Source organism: Strix uralensis, chromosome 13, assembly GCF_047716275.1.
Source record: "Strix uralensis isolate ZFMK-TIS-50842 chromosome 13, bStrUra1, whole genome shotgun sequence".
In the NCBI taxonomy this organism is placed as follows: Eukaryota; Metazoa; Chordata; class Aves; order Strigiformes; family Strigidae; genus Strix; species Strix uralensis.
The window spans coordinates 7,529,463-7,554,411 of record NC_133984.1 but is presented as its reverse complement, the minus strand read 5'-3'; the positions used below and the strand labels follow the sequence as shown (position 1 = coordinate 7,554,411).

At 49.6% G+C, this 24,949-nt stretch overlaps 1 protein-coding gene across 1 annotated transcript in view; it reads left to right on the top strand.

Annotated features, from left to right (window-relative positions):
• The window catches only part of PCDH19 (protocadherin 19), a 60,562-nt gene that overhangs the window by 10,960 nt on the left and 24,653 nt on the right, over positions 1-24,949 (top strand). Inside the window, exons 3-4 of the mRNA XM_074882836.1 lie at positions 16,909-16,967; positions 19,993-20,162. Of these exons, the coding sequence (XP_074738937.1) occupies positions 16,909-16,967; positions 19,993-20,162 (229 nt within the window). The remainder of the gene's footprint in view (positions 1-16,908; positions 16,968-19,992; positions 20,163-24,949) is intronic.

The window sequence follows — 24,949 nt, the reverse complement described above, 5'->3', positions numbered from 1 at the left end:
GAAAGTTTGTGGTGCTGAGACATGCCAGGCTGTTGAAATAAGGCTTATTTTCAGCAGAGAGAATAATTAAAGCATTATCAGCGATGATGTTCGACTAGTCGGAAGGCTGACTTCGCAGCGAGCGTTGCCAGTCTTGTTTTCTCCTTGGGAGGTCACTGTAACTCAGCACTTTTTTGTGCCTGCGATGCGCACCGCGATGGGTAAGCACAGGTCATGGCTCTCATTAGTGCCTCTGTGTTTCTGTGCCTGTGCATCCCTCTCTGGGAGCTAGCGGCAGCCTTTATTCTCCGAGAGCCCACCGAAGAGGAGCGGTGCTTTCAGCCTTAGGTAGCGACTGGTTATCCTCTCCCTGGGGAAGGCTCACCAGTCCCTGCCAGGGCAGCCAGCGGGCACGCTGCACCTCCCGGGGGACCAGAGCCTGCAGGGTGGGAACCCCAAACCTCCCTGGATGCTCTCCCTACTAACTCCAAATGTCCCCCGCAATAGCAAGTCCCGGCAAGTCCCTCGGCTTAACTACTCCCAAAGTGTTTTGTGTATTGCTGCATGTTCCCTGACCTCTCCAAGCGTCGGAGGCTGACATTATGGAAATCAGCAGCTTTTTATTCCGTTCCGAGGTCAGCCTAACCAAATTATACATCTCCTAATGTAATCGCTCCAAGCTCTCCGTTTGGAAAAATTCATTTGAGTACGTTGCAACAGAGATAAATACTCCAGCTCCCATTCACGTTTAACCATGTCTCTCACTGATGGCCACGCTCGCTGCGCTGTGATTTAGCCTTTAGTTCAACAGGCTTTGGCTTTTCATAGAATCATGGAATCATTTAGGTTGGAAAAGACGTTTAAGATCATCAAGTCCAACTGTAAACCCAAACCTGCCAAGTCCACCACTAAGCCATGTATGTTTTGTAGGGTGGTACGGGGCTGTGACCCCATCCCAGCACCTCTTTGGGTTTTCCAGGGGCTTTCCAGCCCGCAGCAGTGTCCCAGCTGGGTGGGACCAAGGGGGTTCGCTGCAAGGGTCTGTGGAGGAATGAGGGCTGGTGTGTGGTGTAGTGGCAGTAGCCAAGCTGTATTTAACAGTAAGAACCCTCTCCTCTGATGGCAAGACCAAGAGTGCTCAACATGGACGTGATTCTATCATTATATATTACATACTGTATATTTTATATATTATCTGTTGTATACTATAGGCTATATGATATACACAATATATTTATAAGCATATAAAGTGTATAGAATTATTACATATTGTACCTAATTATATAAATAAGTATATAATATGTCATATAACCATATAGATATTTCATTCGTTTTTATGCTACTGGTTTGGGTTTTATGGTTCACTTTCACTGAAAGCAGAGAGGCTTGTCTTGTTTTCCTTTTAGTAAATTTGAATTCCTCATGCATAACTCTTACTTGTTGAGTCTATAAAAAAACCTCCTGTAACTATATTTACACGGCAGATAAGATTTAATTCCCTTAAATTAGGAAAGATTTATAGTACGTTTTTTTTTTTTTAAATTACAACAAAAGGGTGGTCTTGCATGATACTTGTGACCTTTCTTATAGTAGTTTCCAAATGAATTCCTGTTCTATTGAGCGATTTAAACTCTGTGGTTTCTCCCTGTCGTTTACTTTGCATAAAGCACACACTGCGTGCGAAGGTATCGTTAAGGCCAAGTGCACACAGCCTTTGAATAACCTTCTGTGCATCTGCTTGGCTCTGTGGAAGAGCTGTATTTTCCAGCTGCCATCTCCTGAAGTCCTTCCTGAGGGCTTTGAGCCAGAGAAGCTCCTCAGCCAGGTGCCCTCCCAGGTCCTTCAGCTCCTGCCCTCTCTGCGGGTGCCCTGCTTGGGTCTTTCCTAAATTCCCCTCAGCTGGCAAGGGCAGAGCCCTGCCTGCCCTTCATCCCCTGCCTGCCTCCATCCACAGGTTCTGCCTGCCAGCTCTCCAGCGATGAGCCCTCCATCTCTCCTGGGAGACCTCTCCTCTCACCCCTCTCGTCCCCTCAGACAGTGGCTCCCACTCTGGTGTGAGGGTTCAGATGGGGGGACCCCCAACCCTGCCCACTCCCCCTTCCCTGCCAGGCTGCCTACAGGGCTGGGCATGGCCTTGCTTCAATAAATGATTAGATATTGTTCCCAGTAGAGGCTATAGTTGAGTTCCAATCATTTTCTCTTAATTAAAATACAGGATGGTCTTATTTGTAGCATAAATAGTTGTAATCTGTGTACTTATAAGTGTAATTATAATTTAAATTAGAGCGTGCTCTGAATTGGCAATGGATGGGGTGCTCTGCAGGCAGTGCTACCCTCACAGGGCTGTGGTATGAGTTGTCTCCTGGGGTCTCCTGTGGTCCCGGTCCCCGCCGTCCCCAAGAGAGCATGGCCCAGGGTTCAGCAAAGGGACAATGAGGCCATTGACGGCTCCTAATTTCACTGTGTCTTTTGGGGCAGAGCTTGCCCATAGCACATGTTGGAGGGTTTGCTGGAGAAGAGACCACAGCATCATTGCTTCAGTGTCTTCCTCTAGTTTCTAGTCTAAATTTGGAGTGAAGTAATGGCTGATGTCAGCCGGGCAAGTGGTTAGTACTTAGCCTCGAAGTGACTCCCTGTTTAACACAGAATTATGGTGAGTTCTCGTTAGACTGGCGAAGGCTGGAGGGCAGCGACTGCTAACACTGCAGCGGACAGACGTGCATTGCAGGCACTGCACTGCATACACCCGCTGAGGGAAACCCTCAGCGCACGGCAGGTAACCCCAGCCGCTCCTCCTCCTCACACCCAGCACATGGGGCGGGTCTGTGATAAACAGCATAGGTCTGTGTGCGTCAGAGCCATGTAGATGAGGTCCTCGTCTCAACGCCCTCTTGGCCACCGGAGATCTGGACGTGAATCCTTCTTAGTTCTCACGGGGATCTGGAGCTTGTCGGATTATACCATCTTTTGTAATGGCAGGTGTATGCCACAGGGCAGGTTTTAAAATTCCCGTGTTGCTAGATTGCATTAACCCATCCTAAGTCAGGTATGTAAAATTCCATTAAGCGAAAACCCTCTGGCATTTTCTCACCCGTGCTCGAGCTCTGCAGGCTATGCTAATGCAGTGCGTTTGCTCATCTATTAGGAGGATGATGGCTTTAAAATAATAACATTTATCTTTGGCAGCGGACCTACAATAGTGCACGCTGAGTACAATTTTGTGAAAGGCTCTGCAGATGTTGCCTCATTCAATCTGGGTCAAAAAGAGTGCTTAGAATCATAAAGGTTAGAAAGAGATCAAATAATTCGGCAGTTTTATTGCTGAATAATGTACTTGGAAAATATCATTCACCATTATTAGACTAAGTGAGTACAGAAAACACAGGACTCAATAGTCATTTCTCAGTATTGGCTGATTTTACTGTTTTTATAATGTAGCTAAATTCCCTGCTATTGATTCTAGCATTGATTATCGATCTGAAAGTCTAAATGTATGTGCTGGTGGGAGCACACGGGAGTGAGACCATTAGGGAATTAGGCTTCCGCACCTCCCTGCAGCACCTGGTAGTGGGCAGCATGCCCGTGGGGCAGATTGATGCTACTTTTGGGGACCTGTCAGTGTTTTGGGAGCCGTCTTCACAAACAAAGATGAAACAACAGGAAAACACCCATTTTATGTGTGTTCTTTTCCATGCCTGCGAGCTTACATAAACTTGGTAACTCAAATCCAGATGGGCTGGGACACCAGCACCAGGATGGGGGCTTGGTGCCCACGTCTGCAACTCCCGTCACCTGCTCCCTCCTGGACTTTTCATATTCAGATTCACATCTGGATGCTCTGGCAGGGGCCCAGCTTCAGTGACATTTAGTAATCAAATCCACATGGCTGTTGGCTTAGAAACAGCATCCAAACCTGTCTGCCCAGTGAAACGCTTTTCTAGACGTTTGCAAGCGGTTCCTCTGCTTTCTTGTTCAGCCCCCACTGTGGCTGTGTCCCCTGTTTGGGGGGGAAATACCGTGCTTGGGCTGAGATCCTTCCCTCTACGTCAATTAATTGCAGGGGTTGGGTTAGTGAGAGAGCAAAGCCATGGTCCCATACGGGCTCTGCATCCCATGGTGAGCCCGTGGACCAGAGCTGGCAGCATTGCCATGGGAGCCACAGGCTCCCGCTGGGCTGGGGCTCGCTCAGCTGCATGATGGATTCCTTTGTTTGGAAAAAAAAGACAAATTTTGGAATATGTTCATCTCTTGTTCTCTGCACTTAGTTGTTGTCAGCATTAATATGCCATTAACACACGCTCATTAGGAGGAGAATGATTATACCCTGCAGAATATGGGGGAAACCTTCATTAGGCACTAACATATTGAACCAGGCTGCGAACTTCACTTGGGAAAACTGGAGAAGGTTCTGCTCAGCATCAGGTTTCCCTAATTTCTCCTCGTTGGTCTAATATAAGCACCTCGTCTTCTAGCACATACTTTTGGCCAGGGCTGCAGGTGATGCACAGGTAGCCTGGGCTCAGGCTCCAGCACTGAAATCCTTCTCAGAACTTCAAATCCATCTTTTCCCAGATTGAAAACGTCCTTATCAGAGCTTATTTTGGCATGCAAAGAGGATGCGAGCCCATGTACCCCCTCCAAGGGCCATGCTGGCTCTTCAGGCTTAATGAGATGAAATCTCTGCAGAGCTGGGAGATGCTCAGGAACAGATTTGTTGAGAAAGGAGGTGTCATTTCTACATCCTTGCTTTTCACACTGTAACGACGTTTTAAGCGTTCATCTGGCCTTGCTGCCTCCAGTCTGAAGCCATAACCTGCCATGTGTGACAGGGCAATTGCTCGCCCTGGTAATGATTACAGCGGAGCCCGGCGTTGTTCCCTTGTTTGCTTGGCGCGTGGCAGCTCGAGGCATGTGCATGGTGCTCTCTTAAAGTCAATCAATAAGAATAATTGCAAGTTCAGGTGGGGGTGAGGGAGGAGAGTGCTGTAGCAGACAAATATTTGCAGATTAAGACCCTGTTTACATGCAGATGCCTCTTGTGATAGGTAACAAGGGACGGACAATAAGGACCATATGTGGTATTTAATCAGAATTTATTCTAAATGGGGTGATTTCATAGATTTCCATGGAGCTGACAGCTGTCCTCTCTATTAAATGTGAGCGTGCTGCCTCCGTCCCTGCCCCGCTGCCCTGTCTGCCCCGGGGTTTTGCAGGGTTTTGCAGCATTGGCGGTGGGGCATTGCGGTCCTGTCCCCTCTCACCTCTGTATAGGTGCAGCCAGAGGGAATCCCACAGATCAGTTTTCACCTACGAACCTCAGCAAAGGAAAAATGTCATTTGCCGGGCCTGGATTTCCCGTTGTGAAAGTGAATGAAAGCCTAACCATGTCAGGAGCGCAGGAAGGTGCTGGGGGAGGTAGCCCTTTCTTCTCATGCCCGCAGCAGCCACGGAAGCAGCGATGCTGGGCTGAGCGATGCCTGGGGCCTGCAGGACAGCCAGCAACTGCCGGACAGGCTGCAGCTGCTGCTGGTTGTGGGGACACCCAAACTGCAGGTTGGAGGGTTTCTTACTGTAGAGATGGAGACGGAGAGGGCTGGAGCTGTCCACCCTCAGCTCACGTTGCCTTTGGTGACCTGACCCCCCTTTTGTTGTTGATCCTGAAACCTAATAATGAGGAAGTACGCCAAAACCAGAGAGGTGACCCATGATTATCTGTCATTGACAGGGAGGGAAATGAGGTGGCAAAGTGAGATACCAACATGTGACAGGTCAGGCTTGGAGGCTTTTCAGTGTCTACCACTGCCTTCCTTAGGTGTGGAGTACCATCTCCTGGCTTGTGGTGGCTGTTCAGACAGGCAGATGGACACCCTGGCTGTCAAGGAGGCAGGTCAGTGGCCCTCCCAGCTTCACCCAACTTCTCCTTGGTTGTTTCTCCTCTGACCTTAATGACTCCCTCTCAGTTCGCCATGCTGTCCACAAGCAGAGAAGCCACAGGCTCCCATCTAATTGCATCTCGCCACGTTGGAAACGTGGCTGCGTCCGTTTGCTGGATGCTGCGTGACTCATGTAATCACCATGCGAAATGCATCATTCATAAACTGTTTAGCACGACCTTTTGTACAGTAGCACTAATTATTATTATCACAGAAGCCCAGTAAACTAGACTAGTAATTATCAGGGATTTATTTGAATGGACAGCTAAGCTATTCTTGGCAAGTTAGTCAAAGCAGTTGTCATGACAGCCACACAAATGTGTCTCATGAATTGGGTTAATTAGGGTAATTAATAACTGTTGTTTTGCCCTTTTTAACAAGGTATTGCCTAGACGCTATCAAAAAATAGCAATTGTACCTAACAGAAATAGTTGTCTTCTAGCAGCAACCTTCAAATCACAAAATCAAAGTAGTAAATACCCATTGGGTTGTTGTTTCACAGAGGAATGTGTCAGCCTTCTCCTCGCGCAGAAGCAGAGAGTAAAAGGGTCTGTTGTAATTTTTCTGCTGAGCTTCCCCTGCTGTGTAGTGTTATCTAGAGATTGGTCATCATCATTATTGATATCATTGTTATTTATTTTAATGCCATGCTGCTCTGAGCTGTAGTCGCAGAGGGACCTTTGCTGTGCCCAGCTCTGTGTGAGTGGTGAGGGCAGCCCCGAGGTGCTCCCATCGGTTGGAACAGGCTCTGCATGTGGCAGGACTTAAAGCCCATCTTAAAGTTCTGCCTGTAAATTGTTGCTTTGCTGGGGCATCGTCACCATCCTCATCAGGATGGCTGGTGCTCTCTCTCAGCAGAGCATCTGCTTCTTTTGAAAGAAGGGTTGAATAAATGGTTTTGGCTTTGTCATGGTTCTTGCTAATATGGAGTAGTGGTAGTAACTAAAGCTCTTAATAACCAAGTAGCACCAAAGACCCTCAAAAGGAAAAAAAAACCCAGAGTCCCCATCCCAGGGAGTGCCCTGGGCACCCCTGACTGACTCATAGGGGGATGGCAGCCTGCGATGGTGCTGGTCCCTGTCCCACGCCGGTGGGCTGGGTGCTTGCTGGCACAGGGCTCGTCTCCCTAGGGACTGCAAGATTTGGTGCTGTTTATTAAAAATGGCCCAAGATTACAGATGCGACTGAGGAATATTACGTAAATTTTGTAGAAAAATGACCTGAATAGATGAGTGAAGGCTCTGGCTGGTTCTCCAGCTGCACCGAGCCCTGTCTATTTATATCACCTCTGGGCTTTCGAAGCCCTCTTTTAACTAAAGCTTATTTGATAACACACGTCTTTTAAAAAGAAAAGAATAAAAAAAACCCTGAAGATGGAAAGGGGGGAAAAAAACCCTAAAGAAAAACACCTCTATGGAGAAGGTAGGGTTTTAATGAAGAAATATTTTACACCATTCTCCTACAACCTTAGGGCTAATAGCCTGGAACTGGTACTTTGGCTCCTTAAAAAGCCCAACAAGACAAGCCAATTACGGCCTCTGAAACATTTTTATTTTTAGTTCCTTGTAATAGCAATTCATCCTCGGCTATGGTACATTAACTGGAAGGAACAAGAAGTAGTAAGGTTTTGGCATCTTTGTAATAACCAACAGGCTGTGTTTACCAGGCTGTTAATAATGTGGGGTGGCTGTCGGGCAGGGGGAGAGGGCAGTGTGGGGATGGAGAGGGGCATCCAGTTAGCACTGGAGCAGAGATCCCCTAATCTGGTGAGCACTTTATTATCATTTATTTCCCTACAGTTTATTCTTGGAGAAAACAGGCTCCTGTTGGGCTAAATTATTCCATTTTCTGGCACTCCTGAGCTGGCAGCATGGCTCAGAGTGGAGAAAGGGCTTTTAGGAGGGTTCTGGTGTGTCCCCAAGGATGCTGGAGCCAGTTGTGGCACATTTTAGGGGGCAGTGGGTTTTGAGGGGACCTGAGCTGAACCAAGCCAGGCTTTGCATCCCGCTCCCCACCCGGGCTCTGCATGTGGTGCTGCGGCTGCTGAGGACAGCGATGGCAGCAGGGGGGAAGGCCAGTCCTGCTCAGGTTTGCGGTCAGTCTCATAGCTGCAGGGTAATTTTGTGGGCTGGAGAGATGCATTTTCCTGCCCAAGTAGGAAAAAAAAAATTAAAATAGGGGAAAACTTGTTTTGATAAATAATTTTGTTGTGAGCAAAATCCCCTCGAGGCTTAGAGTGGGAGCTGGCCGAGGCTATCCCAATTGCAAGCCTTCCCGTGCAAATACAGATAAACAATGTAAATGCTAACAGGATGAGCACACGGGGCAGTGTTCACCTCAGTTTTGTTATCCACTGTTGCTGGGGAATTTTAGCTGAAGCCAGGTGGGAGCTGCTGGTGCGGAGGTTTCACCCCAGAGCCGTGCGTGGATGCGCACGGCCACATGCCAGGGCACACGCGGGACCAGATCAGGCCTCCGGTGAAGCCGTAGAATGAAGTTGTCTGTGGGGTGTGCAGGTGATATGGGAAGTGCTCGCTGCTTGCTCAAAAATCAGAAGAAATGGGGTTTGCACTGAGACACAGGGCATGGCCGAGGTCCCCGTGCCACCCATCCTCCCCTCTGCGGCTGCTCCCGGTGCTGCTGCCTACCACGGCACCAGTCTTGGTACCCCTGGCTGAATTTCTCCCCGCTAAGCCACAAAGCGGGGAAATCCTGTCTGCCACCACGAACCCCCTCGCCCACTGCCCTGGGGTGCCTCGGGGGTATCCCCATCTCCTCTGGGGTGCAGAAGCGGAGCGAGGTGCCCTGTGGCAGCCTGGCTGCCCATTTCGGTGCCCAGCCCTATCTCGGTGTGCCCTCGTGCCCCCCGCCCGCCCCAGGGCTTGTGCAGCTCAGGGATGCAGCCGGCGGGGCGGCCGCCCCGGCATCCCATCACTCCGATGTGCCGAGCTGGCAGCGGCATCTCACGCCTTTGCTATTTTTAACTCAGCTGCAATGATTTTTGGTTTTTCTTTTTTTCTTTTTTTTTTTGCAGTGACAAATCTGTGATTTCTCCTGTTCCCTACAAAACGCATCGGTCTGACCTGCCGCTCCAGAAGGTGAATGACAAGGAGTTTTATTTAGCCCTAGCGATGGGAACATTTAAAAAAAGGTTCCTCTGTTATATTTGTTTTCATTCCTAATGGCAGGAGGCAGGGAGAGGACAGTTCTGAAAGGTTTTTTAACAAATCTGTAAGTCATGGCCCATTACCTTGGGGCTGCTGATTAGATCCAGATTGTTTCTCGCACTACTTAGGGAGGGGTGTAGTCCAGGCTGGAAGCCGCGTACATGGATCCATTACACATCTGAAAGTCCCAGGCATAGGTGATGGGAAAAAACCCTTTTATTAGGTTTATTGGCTATTATATCCCCACAGGGAATTTTCCTCGGTGTATCGAGGCAGCATCCCTGCACAGGAGGCTATGCCCCAGGGGGCTGGTGAGCTCGGCCCTGTGCCCACTGGTGGGCACATGGGAGGGAGGCATTGCCCCCCTGCCCCAAAATCCCTCCTGCCCCAGCCCCGGGGGGAGCACTGGGCAGCTGCTGGGGCATTGCCAGCATCCTGGCTACTCATGGTCCAGGGAAGACATCTGTATGCTCTCCCCTAGAAAGCATGCCCCCGTTTTGGGTCAGTATTTTGCTTTTTTGATCGATTTTGAGGGTGTGGTGCCAAGAGGGTGCCTGCCCCAGCGGTGCTGTTGGAGGGACCCCTGTGCCACAGCCATCAAAGAGCTTTTTCGTTATAGGTGCCATCTATAGTAAGGTAGGTTTTTTATTATTGCATTTTTGCTCTTCATAACCATACTTTAGATTTCTGCTATGTTGACAAAATCAACCAGGTGACACTATTTGTGGCTTTCAGGAGTGTAATTATGGCTTCATTCTGTGTTGCCGCTCTTGGGATTCAATCTGGGTTTCTAATCCTATATCCTTTTTCAAAATCACATCACAGCAACTCCTTTCCTCCTGCCTCCGATCCATTTTCAGACAAAAAAGACAAAGCCTGTATTTATTTGGGAAGGGAACAGGAGTTCAACGCGGATTAGTGGGCATGCCTGTGCCGTAATACAGTCTGGTTTGATACTTCTCACTCTGATGAACGGGGTGATGCTAAAGGATGAACTCTCCCAGTGATTTCTCTGCAATGCTTTTTATTTCATCAAGAGAAAATGGAGGCTGGACTCAGTTCCTTCAGTGTTTAATAATGTCCATCAGAACCAAATGCCCTTTATTTAAGCGGCAGTAATAATTAGAGGGTCAGTGGTGTTAAGCAGCCATGGAGTCTGGCTCTGAGGAATGTTCATTGTGCCTCATTAAATTTGGAATTAGTGCTTAAAAGGTCAGAAATAAATATTCTGTTTATATTTCGGGGATAGTAAATCTAAATGGATGCTGTGTTTGCACATCCTCGTCTCTGCTCATTCCTGCTGAACTGAGTGAGGCACCGCTCCATTTGGTTTAGGCAGCAATCAGAGTGTCTGCAAAAAAGCCCAACCCCAAAACCAACCCTGGTTTCATTGATCAAGGGCAGGAAAATGATCTGCTGTATTACATCTAATTATAAAACATCAATATCAGATGCTAAATGCACTTACTTTTTCAGAGACACTATGTTGCTAGTTCACAGTTTGCAATCTCCTGTATTATAGGCTTTAGCAGTGAGCTGGGGTATAGGTAGATGGCTGCAAAGGGAGATGCCAGAGGTCAGATCCTTTTAACCTTTATTGAACTCCTCCAGGTGACTGACTCTTAAATGCTCCTTAACAAGAGCGGAATTGCTTCATGTTTTCCTTCCGTCTTGCCCGGGGCTGTTGACGCAGCAGAGGTGCATCCCTCTGCCTCTCTCCCCAGGCTTGTGCTCCAGTGCCCGTGGAGCAGGCTGGAGCTGCTGATGGGGACCGGTGGCCAGGAGGGTCCTTTCCAAAGAGGAAGGCGGTCTCTGAGCCACAGCACAGCTCGGCTGTCGGAGGAGAGGGTGGTGGGCTCCTTGGGGTGATGCAGGCATTGCTCACCCCACTCTGTCCATCAACATTTGCCGACTTTCCCCCATGGTAGAAGCGCCAGCAGCTATTTGAGTAGAGTTTGCGCGGGCGTTTAACCCAAAGCCTTGGGCTGATGCTGCTCTCACATCTCTGATACCCACCATGCCGGGAGGTGCCGATGTTGGAGAGTGAGGAACTGGGAAAGACAGGTCTGTCTCCTGCTACATCTTCCCAGACTGTGGCCGTGGTGCTCAGGGCTCTCACCTGCAGATGCCATCAGCACCTGAGCAGAGCCAGTGGCGAGCGTGGGGAAGGAGGAGCAGAGCTCCTCAAGTGGGTCAAGCACCGTGCTGCTCGTCCAGGCTGGTCTGCAGCCACCAGTCCTGGCCTCTGACCGATGCTCCAAGGCAGCGGTGTCCTCATCAGCAGCCGACAGTGCAGGGGCTAATTACGTGGCATCACACACAATGGAGGAAAATCTCTCCTGACATCCTTTGTGATCTGCTCCCAGCCCTGGATCTGGTGAGTCTCCCGCCGGTGTGTGAAGAGAGACCAGCCACCTTGCTGGGTGTGAGAGCGTCAGGACGAGCCTGGCTGTTCCTCCTGGGGCCTTGGGGCTAGATTTTGATGTTTGGTGGGGTTTCATACCGCGCCTGCTCCTGGTGGGAAAGTGTCTCTGACTGCTTATTTATTTCCCATGGGGTAAATAAGCAGCTTGCTAAATGATAATGACTTTCCCTCATTGCTGATGCGTACTTCATTTGACCTGGTCCTTACTTTGAAATTTTCCCTGTTTCCCAAGTGCAGCTGGAGGGTTTTTATATAATTTGCATGAATTCTATATCACCTGCAATATAGTTCAAATCATAAGAATTAAGTGCTGGCAAGATCTAACAGGCAGCAACAGTTTTATTGCAGATGCTGGAGCCTGTGATTGAGTGGCCCATGGAGAACAGGACCGAGGATACAGGAGGACTAAAAGTGGTCTTACAAGCCCTGCCCTTCCCACCGGGGAGGCCCAGTGGATTTTTGGGAACGATTTGTCATTTCTGTGGTCCTCGACGATGCCTGCAGCATGGAGGGAAGGTCAGGAGACCGGTGTTCCTGGTGAAGATGTGCAGCTTGATGCAGAGGATGAGGAGCCATTGCGTGTTTCAGGAGGATTTTCTGAAACCCAAAAGGAGAGATGCACATTGCAGCCTTGGAGAAAGGTCCGCTTTGTTTTTTAATAATAAAGGGTGACATGCAAGCTTTATTAACAAGACACTTAGGGGAAAAAAAGAGGCTCAAGGGATAACCCTGAAAAAGTGGCGCTAAATGTGTCATTTTTATGAAGCTGATTTTGTGAAGGGTCCCTACATGCTTTGGCAGGAGGTTGCAGCAGGTTTACAATAATTTGTAGAAAGATAGAAATGTTTTCACCCTGAAGTGAGAAGAAGGGCAAAGAAACCCGCGTTGAGATGGTTTAAGAGTCGTCTTCAGAGGCGGAGGCTGGCGGAGGGACGGATACCTGTCACTTCGGGTCGGGAGAGATGGGTCCAGTTTCAAACAACCATGGACTTTGCTGGGGGGCTGATGTGTTGACCGAGGAGCCAAACCTTCCTTCAAGAGTCTGGATCTGGACACAGCGGGGAAAGCTGGATTTCACTGCCACAGAGTTTGGTTTGAAAAAAAACACATTTGAAAGAGCTGAGAAGAGGGAAGAGTGAGAAAGAGCCAGATCCTGGGCATCTGCCCCGAGGCGGCCAGGCTGGCAGGGACATGGCTGCGCTGATCTGAGCCTCCTGGCACGGCCCAGGACACGTCTCCCCAATCCTGGTGACCGACCCCAGCCAGCATCCTCTATTTCTCCATCAGTCCATAGCACTAGTCATGCCCAGAGTCACTGCAGCCCACTGACCTTTCCTCTGGCACTTGCGTTAACTCCCCTTAAACCGCCTTTGGATCCTCCGGGGTTTATTTCTGTTCCTAAGGCAGAGAGTGAGCAGTTGTTAGAGCAGCGCCCTGTTGCTAACGGACCTTTTGCTAACAGGAAAGTCAACCCCCCGATGTCCAGGTCAAGAAGAGTTGTACTGACGTTTGTACATCTTTTTTTTTTTTTTTTTTAATGTAATGCAATTGGCAGTCCTCAACCAAAAGCAACCACTGGGGGGGGAAAAAAAGTTTAAAATTTCCCTGCTGATTGCTTGATTCTGAGTGTGTCTGTTGTTATATTTATATTTGTGTTGCTAAGGCAGCAGTTAAAAGCATTTTTCAAATTAGGCACTGGTAAGCTGTGTGCCGAGCCAGGGCTCTCTCTTTGATGGCATTGACACCAACACGCCTGCATCTGGAAAGCAACTCCCGACCCTGGAGGACAGCAGAGTTTCTCTCCTCCAAGAAAAATGCAGGCTGAGACCACAGACTTTATGCTAGGTATTGTTCGGTGCTTCCCGATGTCTTGAATGTATTGTTTATTTATAGTGCAGAGGCTGAGGGGCTAGTCAGATCCTGACAAGTGTGAGCATCCTTTATTTGTGTTATGATGAGCAGGAGATAAGAATTGGCAGCGCTGTTCAGGAGGTCCTTGCCATATCTGGCTCTGGACATGGAAAGGAGAGGCTGGGCTTGAGGCTGGGCTTCCCTTTAATTTCTACAGGAGTGATGCTGATCAGTGGGAAAGTAACGGCTTGTTTCCTTCTGCCAAAATAATGAAGAAGATGAGGGCTGGGCTCTCGATGATGCACTTCATGAAGAGCACACTTTCATTGGCGCCAGTCAGACTTACCTTTTCCCTCTTTTTTGTGCTTTGACTTTGTTCTTTGGGCCTCGTTAAGAGAGGGAGGGGATCCTTTCCCAATTACAATGTTGACATGCCAGAGACACTCTCCTTCCCTGTCTTTTTGCCTCTGTAAGTGATTGCACTTCGCAGGATGAACTAGAATTAAATCAAGTGAACTTCGATTGAATAATGCAAGCTATAAAGCAGCCCTTCTCCATGAAAAATCTCATTTCTTTTTTATTTTTCTGTTTTGATCCCCTAGCCTGCATGGAGATAACCTTGACGAATAATCCCACGGCTGAGGAGAGGCCTCATAAACTGCTGGGCTGCCTCGTGCACCGGCGGGAGCGTGCTGGTGCGGGCAGTGCAGGCAACCCACCCTTGTGCCGGTGCGGGCAGGGCAGGCAGCTCTCGCCGAGGGTGCAAACCCCCAGCCCAGGGAAGCAGATTTCTCACCCTTGTTTTGTCCAAAATCTGGAAGTAATCATCATTAGTGGTGCTGCTTTTGGTGGTGCAGGGGATTCGAAGCCTGGGAATGGATATTGTGACTGGCCCCACGGGAACCCGCTCGCTTGTGTGTGGACTAGTGACGTGGTGCAGAGCATCCCGAGCAGGGGCGACGTGTGGACGGGGGACTCTGCATGGGAAGGATGTTATTGCAGTCCATCAATGTAAATCGTGAGGAATTTGCTCATTGGTGAATGATTTCAGTTGAGCCAGGATTTGGTCTTCTTTTTTGGTCAGAAATCAATAGCAAAGCTCCTGTTGATGTTGGTCAGAGGGGGATTTAGCGCAAGGTCTGTATCTGGGCTGCGGCAGGAGACGCGATGGCAGCACATGAGGCATTTCCTCAGCCAGCGGTGGGGTTTCAGTGGCACCAGCATTCCCTGCGGATGGCCCTGGGTACTGGCCCCTGAAGCCTGGGCCATGCGGTGTCAGTGCTCTGAGCATTTTAAAGCTCTGTGATGTACCTATATATATTGAAAATTGCTCTCTGGTTCCCACCCACCCTGTTTTTCCTCTCCTGGTTTTCCCAGGGCTGAGATGCGCACACATAGGGATGAAGCTGATGGAGGTAGTGGTGGGTGCAGGGTGTCTCACTCTGCTGCTGGGCATGGCAGCAGGGCTCGGGATATGGGGACAGAGCCAGCTGAGGCTCAGGGCTTGCTGGAGCCGTTCCCACGTCTGCCAGCGCAGGGTGGTGGAGGGGACTCCCCACCGAGCAGGGATTGCTCCAAACTGTCTCCGATCTCTCCTGCCCTCCATCTCTTGGCTGCCCTCAGAGCCCATTTGCGGGGCTGCGCTTTCCCGGGGGGCCGCCGAAGGGGACGTGCTGTGGGGTGGCATCTCTCCCTCTGGGATGGCAGCGCCAGGATTGATGGATAAACACAGGATCAGGCATTTTCTGTGTCATTTACAGTCTTGGGTGTCGTGTATTTTAAAAATACATGTGTCCATTTGCTCCCAAGCTCTAACCATCAAAGTCGTCCTGTAGGACTGAGGATGCAGGAACTGCAGGGACCAGTAGTTTGTGCAGTAAATCTCCTGCGTGACTCTCCAGCAGTAATTACTATGTGAAAGTAATAACCGAGCTGTGCTGAGTGCTAGGCCAACTCCCCCAGCTCGCAGCTCCTTGCATGTTTCTCTCTGGGAGGTTCCTGTTTGGTAAATTAGATATTGTGCTGTATTTCAGAAAAGGTCACACGTAACCAGCGCTGCCTTTGCTTTATTATCTTGGCAGAGCAGTGTAACCTCTGCCGGGGTACGATTGGATTTCACGTTCGGCTCTGCTGCAGCGGCCCCACTCCCTGCATCCTGCCATTGTGATTACGTTAGCAGCAGACTCTGCTTTCCTTTATTTATTGAGACATTAAAGATGCATGCATTTATTTTTACCATGTTCATAATTGCCATAAAAAACAGGCCATAGTATCCCAGAGCGTCTCTTTGGGAAGGAGAGCGGCCGGGGGGCTGGGGCAAGGAGGAACGGCGGCAGAGAGGAGGCAGGACAGGGCTGCTGGGGCAGGTGGCTGTCCCCGCTGCTGTCCTGGGAGGATGCTACAGTCATCCCAGAAGAAGGGGGGCAGAGCAAAGTCTGCCCCTTCTGCTGCCCAGGGTGCCTGATGGGGGCAAGGAGCATTCCCCGGGCCAGGGGTGATGCTGGTGGGAGCCCAGGTGGGTTCCCTGCAGATCTGGGGGGACTTCGGGTGGATGGACAGATGGAGTGGGGTGCTTGACTCGTACAAAGAGACCTGCATCTTCATGGGTCCCTGAAGCCAAGGTGGGATCCTGGCCAGGCCATGCAGATCCCACCATGTCCCAGCACATGGCTTCCACTGTGACTCAACCATGCGTCTCCCACCACATCATACCATGCAGCTGCCACTGCATCCCCCTGCACAGCTCCCCCCGCATCCCACCATGCAGCTCCCACCATGTCCTGCCACGTCCCACCCCACAGCTCCCACCGTGGACTCCTGAGTGGTAAGACCCTGCTCTCTTCCCTACCTTCTGGTTGCTTTTTTGGATTCCTTACCTGCTGCCAGCACCAGAAATCCAGGGCTATGTAATCTGAGATTAAAAGACGGTGTTTCAAGTGCAGCGCGAGTTAGTGGGTTTTGCTTGCAAGTGACAAATCCATTGGCTTTTCTCCCCTGCTTTCACTCCCGTCCAACTTTTAAGCATGTCACCCATTGTTTGCTTTTTTATTAATAACAGAGCCCACTGTCTCTGCAAATGAAATGATGTAAAACAAAGAAAAGTGCCCGCATTAAATTCTCCAGCAGGGGATTACCTTGCTGGCATTTACATATCTATGCAATAAATATTTTAACATGTTAATTATACACTAATAAGAAAAATACCTTTTGAACTTTCAGTCAAATTGACACACACAGAACCGAGTCCATCAGGGAATTAGAAGCAATTAGTTTTGTAACAGAGCGTAGTCACATTGTTTCTTCTCTGCAAATTGTTCTGTGGTCACCAGCCAGCCTTTTTTTTTTTGGTGAAAGCCCGTGGAAAGACCAACAGGGACTGGAGTTTTCTGCGCCTGGCTCCGTCCCGCTCGCTGGGGTCTGACCCATGCTGGGATGTTCCTTCCCTCCCGTGGGGTTTGCTGCTGGCTTTTCTCCTGGCCCAGCAAACCTGGCTGTTCCCAGTCATGGGGAAATCAGATTTGTAACCGTCTACCTTTTCTTTTCCTCCTTCCAGACTGAAAACTACTCCTTTGATTCCAACTACGTGAACAGCAGAGCTCATTTAATAAAAAGGTACGTAGGCTCGCTTGAAAGCACTTGGGTTTGCCCAGCCAAATCCTGATTATTTAATGTTCTTCCTTACTGCGTTATATACTACTTGCTTTTTTTAATATGCAAAACGTTTCAAGAGTAATCATTTGATTTTAAAAACAGTATTTACTTCCTATTAAGTCCCATTGCTCTTGGTTTGCAATAAAGGCAAGTCTTTTTCTCTTCTCTTCGGCTCCTTCGCACCAGGAAGTTGCAGTGAGTTAGGTGGAGTGCTGTTACCCTGACAACTTTCAAATTCATAGAGTTTCTTCTATTTGAATGTACAGGAATAAAATGATAGATTTGGATGGTGAGATCTCCCTGCCATGTGAGGGGGGGGAAAAGAAAAAAAAAAAAATTTGTTTGCGGCAAGTAATTTGGTTGGATACCTGCTCACTGTTTTAGTTTGAATACAGAGGCAAAACAGCACTTTGCTAGGCTTTTTTCTTCCATGGGTAAAAAGGAAATCATCAGTTTCAGTTACAACCTGGCAATTACCCTTGGGGGAATTTAACCCTTTGGATAAAATACTGGTATCCTCAGAGCTTAGCAGTGGCGAGGAAATGTCTTGGGGAGGTTAACAGCAGGGTTATCCAGTTGAACCCCGCTGGATTATGTGAAACTAGAGGTGAGCATCCCCCCGTGGGGCAGGTGGCCAGGCTTGCCGCTGCCTCCCCGGCTGTTTCCGAGGCAGGGAAAGGCACTGACACAGCACAATCAATACTCATCAGGAGGCCGCCACATAGGGCTGGAGGGCCGTCTCCCTGCACAGGATGTGGGCACAGGAGGTGGCCGGCAGCTCTTTGCCCGCCTCCCCCCCTTCTCCCCAAGGACCAACCGAGGTGTGTGGTGAGCAAGCTGGGGCCCTGCCCATGCCCGTGCCCTTGCCCAGTGGGGTCACGCCCGGGGACTCTGCAGAAGCCATTGCGGTAGCAGGGGTGTAACGGGGAGCAGGAGCCGGCCCCGAACTGTTGAGATCAGATCTGAGCAGTAAAAATATCCAATTATCTGCCTGGCTGAGATCCCATTTGTTTACATCTTAAAAATATAAGGAGTAAGAGAGCTGCGAGCACATTGTTTAAGCAGCTCGGGTTCAGCTAGTGGAGGGCAGGTATATTTGCCTGCGTGGCTCATGATGTTTAACGATGCTAATGCGATTGCGAGAGAGATGGCTTGCCTGCACCACGCTGCTCCTCGCCAGAGTGTCTTCAGGCATACGGAAAAAACCCCAAATCTATTAATCTTTCCTCGTTCACACCTAAGATAAAGGCAAGCAGCGCTCCCGCCTGCCGCAGCAGGGCTTACTCTGAGGCTGTATTGTTTGGGAAATGCTGCTGCTGATGATTCCCCAAGACCTGCCCATCCTTTAGAGAAGTGTCAGCCGCGGAAACATGTCGTGCGGCTGCTGCATTACGGTCTGGTTCACTGCGGGGAAGATAAATGCGTTGTAACACGGGTTGCCTGCACGTTATGAACAGTAGCTCCGTGTAGGACAGCGTTTCCCCTCGCTTTCTACCTTTGTCTTGTATCTTAAGTACAACGGGTACTAGGAATGCTGTGCAGACATCTAAGAACAAAAAAAATATTTTCTGTAACATACTGTGGCATCATTTTCATCCTTTGCCTTTATGAAGATGTTGTAGCTCTTCTATCTTTGGTGAGTGAATCTCCTCAAATCCAGCACTTTAATTAATCTATTTGTACTTTTCCTGTGTTGTCTGCCTGCCTCTCTCGCTCATCTACACGCACACAAATGAATTGTAGATTTGTAGTGCTTTCTTAACTTAAAATTCTTTGATGTCGCCTGGAATCAAAGCCAGTGGCTTCAACAGGGACATCTTTATTTAAAAGGTAATGTTTGAAGGTTTACCAATTTATATGTATTTCAGAGCTCCCCCCTTGCGTGCTTTTGCAAAGCATCAGATGGTAGGTGGTCTGCTTGGTTTCCGTGGAGACGCAAAAGGGCTTTTCAAAGTAATGAAAATCTCCAGCTCTTTGGGGCTTTGAAGCACAGGCCACATCTTCCACCAACATACCACACCAAATCATCCGGCGACAAAGTTTGGGGCCATGGGTGCAGATGGGTGCAGGGATGCCCCGATGGCTGTGCCACCCAGGGCAGGCACATCTCAAGACGTCCCTGCGGTTCGCTGCAGCTGGGTGTCCTGGGCCATCACCCCTTGGAGGGCAGCGGGTAGCAGCAGAAGGATCCCAAATGCAGCCAGAAACGAAACTCTTCCATCTCTCTGGCCTAGGAGCTGGGTACTGGTGGGATGATGGAGCTGCTCAGCCCTTGGGGGAAATTTGGGAGCAGCTCCACCCTCAGGTCCCCCCAGAAGTGGCTGCACTTGCAGGGGTTGTCAAGGAGTTGGACTGTGTATCAGATCTCCTTAGAGCTGCGTGAGCTTGGACCCAGAATCACCGAGTTATTTTTAAAAATAAGAATGGTGTCGTCATCATGAAAAGAAATTCCCATTTCCAGGAAGACTTTTGTTTTCAAACTTTAAGTGATTAGGGTTTGGCTTATAACCTAAAAAGTTAGGGTTTAGATCCTGTGTAACTTCAATATGGGATAATATGACGTCAGGGAGCCTAGTTATAGAAACAGCTCATTTAATCTATACTCTTAAAATTGTATTTTCAAATCCTGCTTCACTCTCAGCTTCCACAATACCCACACCAGCCTGACGCAAAGGCTCACACAGTACCCATGGGCAGAAGCAGCCTGCAAGGTGGTGCAGGCTGGATGCTGTTTTGGGGTGCAGAGATGCTGAGCAGGGGGTGCCCCCCCTACCCCTGCAGCCCCTATCCCAGCCCTCTGTGCTGGGGGAGCAGTCCCAGCCCTGCCACTGGGTGCTGGGGATGGCTGGGGACATCCCCGTCCCTGCAGGGCACGAGGCTGAGCTGTGGCAGTTTTATCCCCACTGCAGGTCTCACTGCAATGCCACAGGGTGCTGGGTGCCACCTTGTCTCCCTCAGTAAGTCATGGCTGTGTCTCCCCCAGCAGCTCCACGTTCAAGGACTTGGAGGGGAACAGTCTGAAGGACAGCGGCCATGAGGAGAGCGACCAGACGGACAGCGAGCATGACGTGCAGCGGGGCCTCTACTGCGACACGGCCGTCAATGATGTGCTGAACACCAGCGTCCCCTCCATGGGGTCCCAAGGCCCTGAGCAAGGTGAGCCACCGCCGTGCGCCCTGGGGGGCTGCCCACCACCCCCCTGACCCACACAGGCACCATCCGGTGGTTCTGGTGCTGCCTGGGTGGGTGCACAATAAGGATGCTTAGAGCTCGCTGGGGATAACACTGTACATCGTCACAGTGCTGGGTAGATAGAAATTAATCTTCACGCCACGCCTGTCAGGTAAGCAAGCAGTTAGGATTATCCTCTATTTCACAAGTGGAAAACCCAAGGCGCTGAGCAGCCGCCTGACAGCGAGCGAGCAGTGGAGTTGGGATTAGGACAGGAATGACCGGCGCCGTGCCTGGGGCTGGTCCCTGCCGGCGCTCCTCTCCGAAGCACAGACAGTGAGCCCTTCCCCACGCTTGCTGCTTGCTGTCTCTGGAGCTTGTGCGCAGGCGCTGTCCATGCAACTTTTCCAAAAGGTCATCAGAGTGTGTAGGCAATTAGTCAGGCATCCCACGAGGGATTAGCTCAGGCCAGTGGGTGAAAGTTTGTATTTTTTCCCCCGAATAGGTGGTGGGGTTTCAACTCTTACACATCCCCATGTGCAGGGATGAAGTCCTGCTCTGAAACCAGACCGGTATTAGCTAGAGGAAAGAAGTCAGAGGAGTTCAGCTGAGCCCAAGCCGTCATTTGTACTTGGGCATGAATGTCGCTTTTAATGTCTGATGGATGCAAACATCCTATGCAAACATCCTGTCTTTTTCAATTAAGAAGCCTGAATGCAGTTTGGTGCTCCAGCGCAGGAGAGCCTCGGGGCGCTTGGCTATATCTTGAGATAAGCTGTAGCTGAGGCTCAACTGGAAGCCCCACTGCTAAAAGACTTAAGGATATGAAAACAAAATGCTGTGATTATGAACTGGTCTTCAGCTGTTTAATTCAATTCATGGTAAACATCATTAAAAGCCTTTGTTTTGCTGTCATAAAAGAGTCAAACGGGGGAGAGAGAGTTCTTGCCATCTGCGCCGCCGAATGTTTTTTTTTTTCTGGAGAGAAGCTGATCGCTGTATTAATTCTCGATAGAGTCTGTTAAATGGCCGTAGTTAACCCTGTAAGACTCCACGAGGAGGGGAATGTGGAGGTCACCTACCCATTCCACGCTGCCAGCCATGCTAATTGGAGAGGGATGGCATCCGCAGCGATAATGTATTTCCAGACAACCCTACTGTGGCCAAAGATGAAAAAAATTAAACATTTATATAACTGTACAGTGGCAGTTTAATTCTCCGCGGACCGGCGCCGTGTCAGAGAATGCAGGCTGATAGCTATCATTTATTATTCTTCTATTACAAAGAAATGCTTTTTCATTTCGATCAGGAGAGGGTTTCCTAAGATGCGTTTGCAGTAAGGGATGACTGTAGGAACAAAAATGTTCATAATTGATTCCCGTCCCATTGAATGGTCTGAGCAACATCTGTTAATTTTTTGTCACATTTCTTCGTCAAAAAAACCAATCTCAATGGAGTGCAGATAGGGTTTTACAGAGATTACATTTCTGATAAGTCTGCGTGCTGGCTCTGTTGTGCACCAGATAACAATGCAAATAAGTTAAAGAGGATGAGTTGGAGGCAGAGCTCGTCAGAGGAGTCAGATGGAAATAAATACGGTCCAATCCACTGTAACATGAACTCCTCATTGCATGTAAAATACCCCTCAAAAATCAGGAGTATTTCCAGAAGGCAACTTTGAAAGGCAACCTGTGTGTCTGGTTCCCAGTCCCATGATGGCCAGGGGGTTGGTGCACTTGGCTCTGGTTTATTTTTGGGAGGAAACCGGCATGCCAGCGCTGCATTGCCATCCAGCCGGGCCTGCAGGCAGGCAGGCAGGCAGGCAGGCAGGCAGGCAGGCAGGTGTGTGGAGGGGACCAGCTTTCCTGCTTTCCTGTCCTGTGGGACCCCCGCTGTCTTGTGTGGAGGAGCAGGGGGAACTTGCCTGTGAGGTTAACGAGATGTTCGTGGAGCAATGAGAGGAGCAGTGCAGGCAGGGAGGTTAGCAGTTACTGTCACAGAAGCTAAAAAAAAGGTTAAAGAGAATACTTTCTGAGCTGATTTGTTGAGCAGGGAGTGCAGAAAATAATCAGGAAAATCAAGATGCTGAGATGATGGTGATAACAGCAGTTCCAGCATGATTAAAGCGATGGCTTTGGCATGGTAATTTTTTCCCAATTTCGGGTCAGACAGGGCAGGGAGGAAACACAAGTTCAGTGCCAAGGACGTGCAGGACCTGTGGGCTGACCACCATCCTGAGCACACGGCCCATGGCCAGAGGGCAGCCTGACTGCTCATGTCCCTGTGGTTTGCCTTTGCTCTCCATCCCTGCCTGAACTGCGTCTCATGCAACCCCAGAGAGATACGTTGGACAAGTCTTCAGAGGTTGCTTGTGGATGCCACAACAACCCCCAGCAGTGCTACAGGCTTGGGGAGGAGTGGCTGGAGAGCTGCCAGTCAGAGAGGGACCTGGGGGTGTTGATTGACAGCCGGATGAACATGAGCCAGCAGGGTGCCCAGGTGGCCAAGAAGGCCAGTGGCATCCTGGCTTGCATCAGAAATAGCGTGGCCAGCAGGGACAGGGAAGGGATCTTGCCCCTGTACTCGGCACTGGTGAGGCCACACCTCGATTCCTGTGTTCAGTTTTGGGCCCCTCACTACAGAAAAGACATTGAATGACTCGAGCGTGTCCAGAGAAGGGCAACGAAGCTGGTGAAGGGTCTGGAGCACATGTTGTACGAGGAGCGGCTGAGGGAACTGGGATTGTTTAGTCTGGAGAAGAGGAGGCTGAGGGGAGACCTGAAAGAAGGTTGCAGAGAGCTGAGGATGAGTCTCTTTAACCAAGTAACAAGTGATAGGACAAGAGGGAATGGCCTCAAGTTGCACCAGGGAAAGTTTAGACTGGATATTAGGAAGCATTTCTTTACAGAACGGGTTGTTAGGCGTTGGAATGGGCTGCTCAGGGAGGTGGTGGAGTTCCTATCCCTGGAGGGGTTTAAGAGTCGGGTTGACACAGCATTTAGGGATATGGTGTAGTTGGGAACTGTCAGTGTGAGGTTCATGGTTGGAATAGATGATCTTCAAGGTCTTTTCCAACCTTGATGATTCTGTGATTCTGTGATGCTAATGATCTGCCTGGGAGCCCAGCAAGGGACCCCCATGACCAGGCTCTGATGGGCTTGGACCTTGGCTTGTACCACCACAAGTCCTTCATGATTGACCAACTCTCAGACTTCATCCAGATAATTCAGGAGTCTTTATCTGCTTGGTGGGTAATCCTGGATCTGCTGAGGCAAGACGCTGGCTGTCATAAATCCTTGCAGCTTGGGGGTAGAGGCCAATCCCTCTGTGGTGGCACTGGAGGGTTAGGGTGGACCTGTCTGGCTAGCCTTTGCCTACTGAGGTGCTGTATTTCCTGCAGAAAGAGGTAGCCATGGGGTAGGCATGGATGGGCCCAAGCTCCTTTAGTGTTCTTAAACCAGTGTGTGAGCCTGGCACTGGTGGTGAGTACATGGCCATGGGAGCCCCAGGGACCTGCTGCAGATGCTCAGGTAGCCTCTGGACTCTCTACCCCTTCACTGCCCTGGTGTTGTTCCTGGGTGGGAGTGAAACTAGTTGCATGTCCTGCTGGCAGGAGCCTTTTCTCTTGCTTTGGAAATGACCTAGATTTCCAGGAAAATGGCAAACCATAGTGTGGAGGGTGTTGAGCTTTAGTGGTGAGCTTTAGCCTGAAGCTCAGCCACATTGCTTATTTTTGGAGTAGGACTTCTGCCCAGTCCCTCTTTCCCTCAGGATCTTAATTATTGATTATAAATTAATCAGTTGAAAAAATGGCTTTAATTGCTCTAATATGTACCCAATTCGGAGTTCATTATCACCCAGAATTGTTTTCCTTCCCCTGCTAATTGATACCAAATGGGACGCTGAAGAAGGCGGGCACCGCACAGCTCCACCTTCCAGGATTGCCTCGCTGCCATTTAATTGTTTGTTTATTTGTGGAGGTGTTAAGCATTGCTAGAAGTTTATATGCACTCCTTTCCTAATGGCATCCTCAGCTGAACTTCCAAACAGATTTTGTCTGAGAAAGGGAGGTTTTCAGGTGGCTGTTGGAGCTCAGCGATGTTTTGGGTTGGCTGGAGAAGTCTGTTGGAGGATGGTGGTAAATCCTGGGGTCCCCCTTCCTATCTTAGCCTATTTCCCTGCAATATGGGGTGGATTTTATCCACGTCCTGGTGTAACCTTGACTCAAAATTCAGCACTGGAAGAAACCCTGATTTCCAGCAAGGAGGTGAAGTGCGCGTTGGTGTGGGGCAGGAGACCCACCACCAGCATCGCCTCCGTGGACAGCGGTGGGTGATGCCAGCAGCCGTGGGAGCTTTGCTGTGGGGTTTGAAGCTCACGACACTCCTTCCTCCCAGCAGTGTGGGGAAATCTCAGCATGAAATGTTTTCCAACACTGCAGAGTGTGGCAGTGCTTTTCCTGGGAAATGGCAGCGCGGACCAGATGTTTCGCAGAGTAATTGAAAATTCCATTTTATCAGAAAGCATTTGCTGTCAAAAAGTTTTATCTTTACTTCAACAAAGAGGTTGATTAGATCCCTCAGGACCTGAATTAGCATCTTTGAGGCTAGATACTCTGTTTTGTGATTCAGGTAGTTATTCCTCCCTTGGTTTTGCTCATTCTGGGACTTTTTTTTTTTTTTTTAAATCCCTTTGCCCTCTTTCAAACATAGTGTTTGTGCAGGTTTGGTGTGTTTTCTTTGTGTGAATGTATATGGGTACCTAGATCTGCT